Below are 12,886 nucleotides of genomic sequence, written 5' to 3'. Positions count from 1 at the left end.
GATGGATTTTAAAATCTTTGCAATATGCATTAGATTTTGATTTTAATCAATTATTCATGAGATTCCATAAAAATGATTTGAAATTAATCCAAAATAAAATCTCTTAAAGTTGAATAATAGTAGATTTTAAAAACTGGATTTAAATCATTCATTAGATTCTAAAATAAAACTTCTAATCATCATTCAAATAAAAGTGTATTGTGTTTAGATTTAAACTTTATTAAAATATACGATTGAATAATACCTCATAATATTTTTTTATTCATGTGTGAAGTGTGCCATAGACTCATATGTTATATGTTTGAATAATGGTTGGGCTTTACGGGTTATGTACTTTAATTTTGTAAAGTCGGCCATATCCATATATGATAGGGTTGGTTTATATATCTTGTTATATAAAGTGGAATACGTCACCATAAACATAATACTAGATCACAACAGCAATTTCTGTAGATTTTGGCCCTTTCCACTCGCTTGTATTTTGATGTTGATCCATATTTTTCTGTGTTTAATAAGATAACTACTATCTTATATTGGATAACTCCTATTTACATTAAGGATTCAACCGGTGACTATTTTGAAAACAAAAGGAACAAATAAAAAATAAATGTAGAAAAACTAAATAACAGGAATAAAAATAAAATATTTTTTTTTCTAAAATTTAATAAGGAATAATATTGTTCTTTATTTTTCTACAAAAAAATGAAAAAGAATGAAAAAAAAAATTACTTGTGAATAAGGATTTTTTTTTTGAAATGTTAAAAAATACATTATTCATGGTCACCATTCATACCATAAGATAATGATAGTTAAAAACATTAAGATAATGATGTAGTTATTCAAAATCCTTAGCTATTTAGGATTTCATGGTAGTATAAATACAGGCGTTTTGCCACGCATATCAATAACACATTCTATTTATTCTATACACATTCTATTGCCACACATATGTAGGCTCTTTTTCTTTTCTGAAAACTACTAAAGTATGTTATTTATTTGTGACATCTATACTAGAGGCTAGAGATGCTATATTTTGTGTTGATCTCTATCCAAATTTAATTCATTTAATCTCAGATCCCTTTCTTTTTTTTCTTGTATTTGATTTTATTATTTTACATTTTATATTAATTTGATTTTTTTTGTTTAAAAAATAGTATTGTGTTAAGAAAATGTTTTGATAATTGGAGTTTAGCACGTAATGTGGCAAATGCGTGTTTCATTGGTCCAAGTGCAACACATTCTGTTTTCAAAGTTTCCACCCTCTGCCTCTTCTTCTTCCACAAAGTTTATATCTCAACGTTGTAACCAACTCGAGAATCTGAAGATGATAATTAGCATTCAGACGGCGATGGATCTGATCGTTGCCGGTTTTTCTCTGATGTTCGGATTTGGACTCTATGCTCTCATCGCCGCTGTCCTCTGCTCCGTCGCTTTCCTCCACCATGTCAGATCCGCTCCTCCCAGCGCCTCCGTTTTAATATCTAGCCGGAGATAATTCGTAAGAAATTTAGTAAAAAGAAAGAAGATAATTCGTAAGAAATGTTTCTTTAAAACAAAGAAGTTGCTTTTCTAGTTGTGAAATAATTTGATATACCGCGAACCCTGGTTCGAACCCCGCTGGCCACACGGATATGGGCTATTGTTTTCGGGTTAGGTCTGTGTCTTTAATAGATCCGGATTTAACCCTTTTTTAATCAAAAAAAAAAAATTTGATATAAATACAATAAATCAAAGCGAGAGTAATTAAATCAATATTCAATATCTCTATTTTATATAACGTCGATTGTTTAATTTGTTCTGCAGTTTTTCAGCAAACCAAAGTCTAACATGTTGTGCGAAGACAAGAAACTCATGCAAAGGCTCTCTTGTTCTACTTGTATGCGAAATGCAGAACAAATATTGTAACTGAAGTCTGAAATTAAAAGAAAAGAATTATAAAAAAAAATTGTCAACATTTTGATATTTGATTAAAGTTCAAATGGCTAAACAAACCGTACAAATGGTTCTTGCCCACAAAATACAATAAATTTTGAGATAAGTATTACGAAAACACATGATTAATTCTAGAACACTCATCTCCACGTGAACACTTTTGGAAATGTCAAAATTTTCACTAGTCAGGTCACCATCACATAAGCCTAATCTCTTTGCCGAACATTTCCACCGTTATAGTGACGCAATTGACATAACTCAAATCATCTCCATCATGAAGTTTCGACTTTAATTAGTATGCTATACCGTTTTTACACCTTGTGCAGTTGACCGTCTGAGAATAATGATTAGATCTAAACCTGAGTCATTCTTTTTAGAAACCTATATGCTTGAAACAACAATATTTTCGGATAATAACCACATGCATCACATGATCCAGACCAGCAAGTCAGTGGTTTGCACTCTCTGAAATCAATTGATATGTCCCTGCTACGTACAGCCACCGTTATATTGAATTCTGCCGCGACCACCACCACCTAAATGGACTCTGCCGCCACCGACTCCTATCAGTGCCGGCTTATTAGGAGGGACAAGCGGTACGACCGCCCCGGGCCCAAGCCCGTGTCTCCCCGTATAATACTAATTAAGGGGCCTAATTTTTTATAAATTTATATTTTTATATATAAAAAATTATAAATATAATAAATAAAATTGAAAAGGGGCTAAATTATTTGATATGAAGATAGTTTTATTTTTATTACAAAATATTACTGATTAAATTTTAAAAACATTTTAAATATTATCTACGTATAAATTTTAGAACGTAAAATTTTTTTTTTTCGTCCTAGGGCCCTTAACACTATTGAGCCTGCCCTGACTCCTATAATGCAGAGACCGGGAAAACAGAAGCCAAAGTGATTCCCAACAGACCATTTCTGTTAGTCCATGTTATGGGATTCAATTGCTAAGCTTAGTAAAAGTGCTAGTGAGAAGGAAATGCATAACCGTTTACTTCCGTCATTTTTTTCCCTCGGTGTTGATAAGGATCACTGGCTTTTTATGTATACTTTTCAATATGGTATGTCATGCTTTTGTAATTAGTCAGTGAAAGGTGCAGAAAATTTGGGGTATTGAATGGGAATTTGTTTTGAAAGTAAAGGAGCAGAAAATTAAGGTTCTTGTTTAGTTTGGAATACTGAGTTGTCTTCTAGTTATATTTTACATTTTTATTTTTGAAGTCAATAGTGTTAATTTGAGGCAACTATATTCTCAGGTTTCAGGTTCAGCTATATTGCAAACTCGAACCAGACTCCTGAGTTCGAACAAGCCCCCATATTCCATTGTTCTTGTTCACGAGAGAGTTCAGAGATTGAATACATGGTCGATCCTGAAATTTTAGGGACTATAAAATATTATGATTTTTAATACTTTCGGAATAATTTTGAGGCCATAGAAATATTGTATACTGACTCCTTAAAATCTGAGAGGTAAAACCAATAATTTCATTAAACTACGTCGAGGTCCGGTTCTGGTTGAATAGTGAGGATAAACACAAGGGTTTAAATTCTGCCATTTTTATTCTCTTTCAAGTTTTGGGTGACTTGAAACTAAAACTCCATAATCTTAACGATTGGTGGTTGCCTTTTGTTAATCTTTTCCTTGGATGTCATTTTCGAATAGCAGTGCAACGTGTGCAGATGCCATTTGTTTAGTTGAAATGCTTGGTTCTTGGCCTTTGCTCGTTTGGTTCTACGGTCTTCTTGAAGTTGAAATTTGGTAGACCAAGTCCAATGTGTTGTGCATTTTCCGGGTCTTAATCTCTCACAATTTTGTGGGTCACTAGAATTAGATTGGACGACCCTTCTTTCATTATCGTCTACCTGTTTATTGCTTCTGCACGTGCATGGTGGATTTGAGATTACAGTCTCGAAAGTGACTTGAGAATCACATCTACGTGAAGGCGGTCCTCTCTTAGCAAGCTGCCAGCTAAAAAATCTTTGTTGTTTTCTGCTCTCAATTCAATGTGCCTCAATAAGTCTAATAACTTTTCAGTCATTTTCTGAGACTTAATATGTATATTGATTACAAGTTACAGTTACGCATCATGCTATCTCAAAGTATAGATCCATCATCGATTGACTCTGTTACTGAGCTTTTGAGTCTCAGTTGAAATATCTCTAGTAGTAGAAACTCTTACTCTTCTTTTTTTCTGATAGATACATTTATATTTATTTAGAATTGACACTGGGATTTATGGAATTTGAAACAATTACAGTTTAAAGATGTCAAATGTTCCGTAGAATATATATTTGTGGATAATATAGAGCCAAAACATATTAACTATTTAAAATTTGAGGGTTAAACGTTGGCCATGTATTACTATTTACTATTGTAAACATGCAGAATGGTTCTTACTGTGTTGAAAAGGTGAGAATAATATCACAAACAGGTTCTTTTGTTGGATATTCTATCACTCTTTTCCTGATGTAAAATCCTATTTTATGAATTTTTGGTTATGTAAAGTTTTGTGAGAGTGGATAATGACATATCTTGAATGATTGTAAGTTGTTCTTAAAAAAAAGAATCATGTGAAGGCATTGAAAGCAGAAACTCTTTGCTAACAGGCAAAGCTACGGTGTGGTAGCTATTTTGGGGCCACACCTAGTAAAAACCTTAGAAACTCTTGTTTTGTCATCGACCTCTTTGTTTTATTCAAAACTCAAATCATTTGGATGAACTTGTTTGAATAAGTATGTAGTTCGTGTACATGTTTTGCTTTTTTCAATGGCTATGGATTATTGAAATGTTCCCTTTTTGTGTTAGAACGGAGTATGTGCAGAAAAGGTAGATATTATTAGCATAGTTCCAAGGCAGACAAAGTTACAGGAACGGGATTTGCTTTAAGCAAAAACATAATCCTGTTAAAGAAAGCAATGCAATTACACATAAATATCAAATGAAAGTAAACAACTACATGGTCTTGATTCTGATATTTTTTCCCCTCGACATTGGATATAGCAACAGAAACTAAAACCATGTATTGAGGAGCTTATTTGGTTTTGCTCGCCTTGCCTCTACTTTGAACACGGCTAGTTGTAGTGGTTCTTGTTCTAGCCTTGAACTCAGATTCCTCTTCTTCGTCGCTGAACTTTTCACAAGCCCTGTTCTTTGTCTGATGACTGACTTGTTTGGCATTGCTCTTCTTTGCAGCTGCATGATTCTTGGGGTTCCTTGGTTGCTGAGTGCTAGGCCATGAAGATGCATCAGAAGTCATCGAATCATCGCTCCCATTCTCACTACTATCATCATCACCATCCCCATCATCATCGACCTCTTTTCCATGGAAATCATCATCATCATCATATTCTTCATAGACAACCTCAGAGTGATGGTTTCCATGGAAGGTGTCTTCTATGTACATAGTCCATCCTGATTCACAACTACTCTTCTCCTCAGAACCTCCTCTTCTTGGAGACTCCATTGCCAACACACAAAAAAAGGTTGAGCTTAGCTTCTTCTTTTTTGAAAAACGTTACGTACCTTACAGCTTGTTCCCAATCTCTTTACCCTCTGATATAGCCTCAGTGTCTTTTGTGTCTGATATTTTTTCTTTCTTGTGTTTTAGAATCAGGAAAAGCTGGAGCCTATTGAATCACTCTTATAATTGAATAATAGGAGTGTGTATCACCACATGGCAATTCTAAGACCACTGTTTTCCCTCAATTGAAGAACTACAAGACAAGCTATTTTCAGATATAGTAGATATGAAGGAGAAAATGTTAGTAAGCGAATTCTTGAAATGAAGTATAGTACAGTTTCTCTATAAGAAATTTAATTCTCTTTACCACTTTCTTTTATAGAGATATATCTATAGGGAATCGAATGTTATAGTAGTTCCCAAAACACGGTTCAGACCACACAAACCGTAGAAGAGACAGAATACATCAATACCCACCAAACCAGAGTTATCTGTTTTGAGCTCTCTCTCATTAAGTGAGGTGTATAAGCAATGCTCATTGGTTAGTACTTACCCTTTTTTCATTGATAATAACTACATGATAGGATAGACATAACATTTACTAGTTTTTACTTCACTCTCTCTCATTCACTGTGTTGCAATCAATCCCACAACTATAAAAAGATTCAGCTTTTTTTAGGTTGAAATAAGATGAGACCCACTCAACAAACAAGAAGGAATATGAAAACCTATTTTCTTAATTAGGTTAGGAGCTGTTCCTCTTCCTCATTCCTTTAATACTCTTCTTCCTTCTCAGTCCTGTCTTGGTCATAAAAAGTGTTGCAGCCTTTTGGTTCCTCTCTCTCTCTCTCTCTCCTCCAAAATATAGAGTTTCTTTTTTCTTTTTCTTTTTCTTTTTGCATTGAAGGTAACCCAACTGGATTTACTGACTGTCTTTTTATTCTTGAGGAAAAGGACAAAACATAGATAGTAAATTACTTCCAACTTCTTGTTTATGCTTTCATCTTTTGCATTTTTTACAGTCATTTGGATTTCATACTTTTGCTTACAGCTAGGCAAAATCAAGTGGGGAGAGAAACCATCTATAACGTTATAAATGGGTATGGTGTGGTAATAGGACTTTGGCCCTTCTTGTTAAACATTCAAGTAATTCAGTTTTTGTAGTTTAGGAAAATTTGATCATCATAGTACAAATAATAATACGCATTGTGGGTCTCATGAGTCGATGTATATTAGGATTTATTAGAATTGTACACATCGTTAATGCCTCCAAGCTTTTTTTGGGGGAGACTCATTTGTATTTTCTCATGTGGGTCTTTGTACTATCTATCATTCATCCTACACGAGTGAGTGTACTGTTTCTCTCTATCATAATATCTTTATTTCATTAGTAATGGGTTTAAGCTGACAGTACTTTTTGGCCAATATATTAGATAATTTAGAAATATTACATGATTTGATATTGTTTGTTTTTGACACTTAATATGGGTGAGTAGTTGAGAAAAAAAAAAAGAATTTGGATTGGCTTCTCTTTCACTCTCATATGTATATAGATATGAGAATATTACTTTCTTCACTTGTTAGTATATGATGAGTCTATGAACTTAGAACTAATATGCTAAAAAGGTTTCTTAAACATGAATTAGTAAATGCCATGTTGCTTGGTTGCTGGTAAAGAAGAAAGTGGGTATGTCCCTTAGCACCAAACTTTTTTGCTTTGCTTTGAATGCCTGCTTTTGTCAGGTATACTTCCCCATGGATTCATTTGTCTCTTACTCATAAGTCTCCCATGTGAAATTATTAAATTATTATTGGATGAGTGTATACACTTTGGAAACTTCTCTCATTTAAATTAGACACACCACTATACTTCTTCAAGCATTTTTCATGATTTGGTTGCCATCTTAGATAAGATGACAAAAATCTCTGCTGTAACATCATACCTTTCGATTAGATTTCTCGGCCCATTTTTTTTGTTTTCTTTCTCTTCTGTAACATGGTATCCTAAAAGTGCAATAATTGAATAATATATATATTATTGGTTTCGAAATTCTTTGCTTTTACTGTATTCATATATAAACCTCTAAAAAAAAGTAATAATAACTCAACTAAAAAAGAAAACATGAAGAAGTTAAGACCCATGGAGAGATTGTGAAAGGACATCTCGCTTTATAATAAGTTCATAAACGTCAAGTCAATTACGCTCGAGTCTTTGTTTAGATTAATAGATTAAGACGGATTTTATTGTGTTAGGTTTTATTTTTATATTATTCATGCGGGTCTCACAAGACCACCAATTAAATCACTGAAGTTTACGTTTTTGGCGCTCCTAGAATTTAAGATTCTAAACTTCAGTAAAAGTAGTTCACGTATATGTGTGGGTCATGACAAAGGTTTGAAGGTAGAATACATTACAGAAGAGAAAGGTCGGCAACATCTGTCAAAAACAACATTGAGGATGTGAAGATTAATTCTCAAGCCATCTTTTGGCTAACATTAAAGGTCTCTCAGCATATCATAAGCAAAATCTTTAATTTTCTTTTCTTAGAGTTAGAATGAATGTAAAATTAATCAACTCAAAATATTTTTACAATAGGGCATCTTTGTTTTGAAACGTGTCAACTAGGCCAAAGGTTTTGGTTTTGATGAATACTTGATATCATCTTGAAGCAATGCACTGCACACTTCCATAGCTTTCTAATATTTAGTTCTTCCCATAGCTTGAATCAAAGAAATCTTTTTTCCAACTTGCTGATCTATAGCTTGCCTTAGGCAAGACGGATCCTGTTGATGTTCTTCGGTTCTTCATGTCTTCTTCCATTACGCTCACTCCAAAGTGAATGTACCGTTGCATGAAATACATATCAAAGTAGAAAGAGGTTGGTCTTCTCGCGAAACTGTCCATCAAAATTTCTAAGACATGACTCAATTGGTTCGAGTAGCTTGAACCAAGGAGTTTTATAGTTAATCTTGGTTTAAAATAATTAGCAATCCAATACTTGTTATTTCGTCTGCTGTATTGCCGCACCAGAATCAAATAATAAAATGCATTTCAAAGAGATTATGGAGTAGAAGTACGATCGCAAATAAATAGGATTTTCAAGAGATTTAAAGACCATTTAAGTACTTATCGATACCAAAAGATCCATTCACAAATTTCATGATCTTAATTTAGAGGAAAAGTTAATTGCCATTTTCCGGGTGTTACTGTATTTGTCATCGTGGACATGAATCGAAAGAAGACCTCCGTAATGAGATTAAGGCGTACGCGGGAGATAGTGTTCTTTCTTGGCACATATTGCTCCTTTAATGAAGAAAATATTCCATGTGCTTTACTCACACACTAAATAATCCATGATAATAGTATTTACTGCATAACATAAAACATTGTCGAACCGCTCTACTCTATGCAATTATATGCTTCGTCTCATGCCAGTTAAACCGTCTTAACGAACAATAATGTTCGCCTGAAACATTATCACATACTCATTGATGACAACCGACTCGTTGTTTTTTTAGACCCGTTCCAAGAACACAATCACTTCAAAACCATATTTTGTTAAAAAAAAAAAGAAAAAAGTTGTAGAAATGGCTTAGTTCCAAAAAAAAATTGTGGAATTGACCCATGACATGCAGATTTCGAACCTGAGATCTTCGGGTCATTAACACAATTCTCTAACCAACTGAGCTAATGGACCGTTTTATAACCAAATCTTTTCTTTGTTTTCTTTAGCTGGTTCAGTTAATATAAAACCTTCTGTCCAAATAAAGTTGGGTAACTCCAAAAAAAAAAAAAAACATAACAGAGAAAACAAGAAGAGAGTTTCGTTGGCATGGTTTAAGCTTGTACCCTTATCAGGAATTCACACTTCTTTTGGGAACACATCAGGAATTCACACTCTAAACAAAAAGTTGGTCCCAATCCTTCAAAATAATAACCGTTGGGGTCGCCTCTAGTTCAAATATCAGGGGATGATCTAATCGTTCGGATATTAATATTTTGTATCGTCGATTCAAACTGCATGTGGTATAAGTCAGATTCAGATATCTAAGAGGTCATGACGAAGACGTCATCAAAAGCGCCTACCTCTTTACCAAAACCACCTAACACAAGTTCTTCCAACTAATGCGTCTCTGCCCTATGTAACCTTGTTTTTAACCGTTTTGAAGGCTGAAAATATTTTAAAATAATAAGTTAATAACAAGGTGACGACGATTTAGATAAATTTAAGCTTTATCATCGATTGTTGGACTACGTTGCTTTTTTTTTCTTTTGCTAAATTGTTGGACTACGTTGTTATTATTTTAAGTTTTTAGTGTCTTTTAATCAAATCGTATAATTCAATATGACGTCAACGATCATAGATTCCCTCCTACTTTTTTATTTCTCGTCACTTGAGGGAAAGGATAAAAAGCAACATAAGAACAATTAGCAGTATAATTACAAAACAATATATATATATATAAAACTATTGTTGAGGTTAAAAGAAATTCAAATATCGACCTGAAAATTATTCATGTAACCTTTCGGTGACATACATACCTCTTACTCAAGAAATTTATGCAAATTAGGCTGTTTTACTTCCAAATTCACCTCTGTTTTATAGCTAAATAGGATGAAATATTACATAATTTGGAGCAGGGTTTGCATTAGTGTCGCTGTCGCGTCACAGCCAGCGTTCAAATTATATTTTGAAAATATGAAAACTGAGTTATGAAATTCTATATTTTAATTTAATTTTGTGTGACCATAGAAAAGGTCATTTTGATGACCAAATCAATAAAAACAGTTGAGCAAACTATAAAAACAACGAGACTTCTAGATGTGTTTCAAGTATCACATGGTTGCAGCTAATGACCTAATGCAAACACACACAAAAGAAATACTTATGAAAAAAAAATCAGAATATAAACTTGAAAATAGTACATTTTATGGGTAATATATGATTTAGGTGTGGTAACCATCCGTACTATTGTTCAAATTAACTTTCATCTAATTTATCTTTAGGTCATAGGAAACCCCAACAACCATCTCACAGAATTAGTTGCATCTCATTTTACCAACCTTGTCAAGACCCTTTTGACACAAGAAATCTAAAACCTTACAATGTCTACTTCTCTCATTCTTATATATCTATTTGAAGTCCCACCCAATTTCTCCCACTCCCACAAATACATTTACATTTCCCAACAAAAAATTGGATCAAAAAGGGTTTCAAGAGAAGAAACAATGAAACTCCTCCTTGTGATCTTTGTCGTTCATGCAATATTTATCCCATGTTTTTCCTTTGATGTACCGGGTAAGGATCTTCCTTTAACCCTAGATTATTACAAGTCTACTTGCCCCACCGTATTTGACGTAATCAAGAAAGAAATGGAATGCATAGTGAAGGAAGATCCTAGAAATGCAGCCATAGTTATTCGTTTACACTTCCATGACTGTTTTGTCCAAGTACGTACATTTACACACCTTACTTGAATGACAAGAAATCATCCCACCTCTTTTTAACTAAAAGGAGTTGCTTTGTGGTACGCATAGTTACTCAAGGGTTAAATTGTATTGCAGGGATGCGATGCGTCGGTGTTACTAGATGAAACAGAGACACTGCAGGGAGAGAAGAAAGCTTCTCCCAACATAAACTCATTGAAAGGATACGAAATTGTAGACAGAATCAAGAACATTATCGAATCGGAATGTCCTGGAGTTGTTTCCTGCGCTGATCTTCTCACAATTTCTGCTAGAGATGCTACAATCCTGGTATATATTAGTCCCTCATAGGGGATTATCACAAACAATCATGTATATTATATAGTATCATATAAATTATGAAACTGAAACATGTTAACATTGATTTTATTAAAGGTTGGTGGACCTTACTGGGACGTTCCTGTGGGAAGAAAAGATTCAAAGACAGCGAGCTACGAGCTTGCCGCAACGAACCTTCCAACTCCTGAAGAAGGTTTAGTCAGCATCATCTCTAAATTCTATTACCAGGGTCTCTCTGTTGAAGACATGGTCGCTCTCGTTGGTAAGATCAATCCGCTAAACCAAACTAAACCGGGATTAATTTTAGTATTGTTGCAAACCGGATTATAATAACATCAAACCGATCACTTCATGTACGTAGGAGCTCACACGATCGGGAAGGCACAATGCCGGAACTTCCGCTCACGGATATACGGTGATTTTGGGGTGACGTCAGCGCTGAATCCTGTGTCGGAGACGTACCTGGCGAGCCTCCGAGAGTTGTGTCCGGAGATCAGCGGAGAAGGTGACAGCAACGTGACGGCGATGGACAATGTGACGCCGAATCTCTTCGACAACTCTATCTACCACACGCTTCTGAAAGGAGAAGGGTTGCTGAACTCGGACCAGGAGATGTACACGAGCATGTTCGGTATACAGACGCGGCGTATAGTGAGCAAGTACGCGGAGGATCCGGTTGCTTTCTTTGAGCAATTCTCTAAGTCGATGGTGAAGATGGGGAACATTTTGAACTCTAAGAGCTTGGTCGATGGAGAAGTTCGAAAAAACTGCAGATTCGTTAATACATGAAAACATCCATTAGCAAAACTATTTTCCTAAGTCCAGTTACAGAAAAACAAACTATTTTCCTATCATTTATTTATTTTAAAAGGAAATCCATCTTTTTATTATCCTTAATTATACATTTTGGCTTCAGTATAAATTTATGTTATCTTTATTCTATCGGCCAACTCATTTATCTCACAGTTACCCTATCATAATTTTTGAGAGAACTCGATCATAACTTTGATAGGATGTTTATGTACTAGTTCATCATCTCTAATTCCACTCTATATTTTAGTCCAAAATAGAACGAAAGAAATGAATTAATGAACAAAAAATAAAAACATTACTTTATTTTTATTTTTTGTTCATTACTATATTTACCATTCCATTTTGAAGTAAAATATAAAATGAGGTTGAAGATGCTTCCGGTTCACATTTTTCACCAATCATATTGATGATACGATGCTAGTTGTCTGTTATCTAACATGAACTCCAGGTCAAGAGGTATTACGTTTCATGCTAACACCAAACTTTCGGGACTAGCATTTTCTGATTATGACTGGACATCTTGTCCGCTAACACGATGTTTTCTTAGTGGCACTTGGTAGTTATTCTTGTCCATTGGAAAATAATTAAACAGGTGGTCTCTTATTCTTTAGCTGAAGCTAAATATCGAACATTGGTACTTCCACTGAAATCAAATGTCTTCGTGGTCTGATGAACTTCCTTCGTCTACCTCTCAAGATCTCCTATCACCATGTAATCTGGTACGTCCAATATGTAAAAAATTAATTACATGTATTAGTCTATGTCAACGATCTGGTTACTAGAGGTAACAACAAATATACATATATTTGTTTCTGTGGTGCTAAGGCCTTAATTAATTCTGATCATTCTTGCCCACTCAAATTTGTCCAGCAAACAAAGGAGGTGGATTTGTTGAT

The 12,886-nt window shown here is 34.2% G+C and overlaps 3 protein-coding genes across 3 annotated transcripts; 2 read left to right on the top strand and 1 right to left on the bottom strand.

Annotated features, from left to right (window-relative positions):
• The first annotated feature begins 1,139 nt into the window (after positions 1 to 1,139).
• LOC103831299 lies at positions 1,140 to 1,954 on the top strand. Its single transcript, XM_033274392.1, has 2 exons — positions 1,140 to 1,498; positions 1,804 to 1,954. Exon 1 carries the CDS (start codon positions 1,199 to 1,201, stop codon positions 1,493 to 1,495), a length of 297 nt encoding a protein of 98 aa, XP_033130283.1. The 5' UTR covers positions 1,140 to 1,198; the 3' UTR covers positions 1,496 to 1,498; positions 1,804 to 1,954.
• Positions 1,955 to 4,764: 2,810 nt separating this feature from the next.
• On the bottom strand, positions 4,765 to 5,760 carry LOC103831298. Its single transcript, XM_009107189.3, has one exon. The coding sequence runs from the start codon at positions 5,411 to 5,413 to the stop codon at positions 4,982 to 4,984; it is 432 nt and encodes a 143-aa protein (XP_009105437.1). The 5' UTR covers positions 5,414 to 5,760; the 3' UTR covers positions 4,765 to 4,981.
• Positions 5,761 to 10,283: 4,523 nt separating this feature from the next.
• LOC103831297 (peroxidase 11) lies at positions 10,284 to 12,119 on the top strand. Its single transcript, XM_009107188.2, has 4 exons — positions 10,284 to 10,862; positions 10,977 to 11,168; positions 11,274 to 11,439; positions 11,539 to 12,119. Exons 1-4 carry the CDS (start codon positions 10,518 to 10,520, stop codon positions 11,964 to 11,966), a joined length of 1,131 nt encoding a protein of 376 aa, XP_009105436.2. The 5' UTR covers positions 10,284 to 10,517; the 3' UTR covers positions 11,967 to 12,119.
• The last annotated feature ends 767 nt before the right edge of the window (positions 12,120 to 12,886 follow it).

This window comes from Brassica rapa, chromosome A07, assembly GCF_000309985.2.
Source record: "Brassica rapa cultivar Chiifu-401-42 chromosome A07, CAAS_Brap_v3.01, whole genome shotgun sequence".
NCBI lineage: Eukaryota > Viridiplantae > Streptophyta > Magnoliopsida > Brassicales > Brassicaceae > Brassica > Brassica rapa.
The sequence above is the reverse complement of the archived record's forward strand: the minus strand, read 5'-3'. Positions and strand labels throughout refer to the sequence as shown.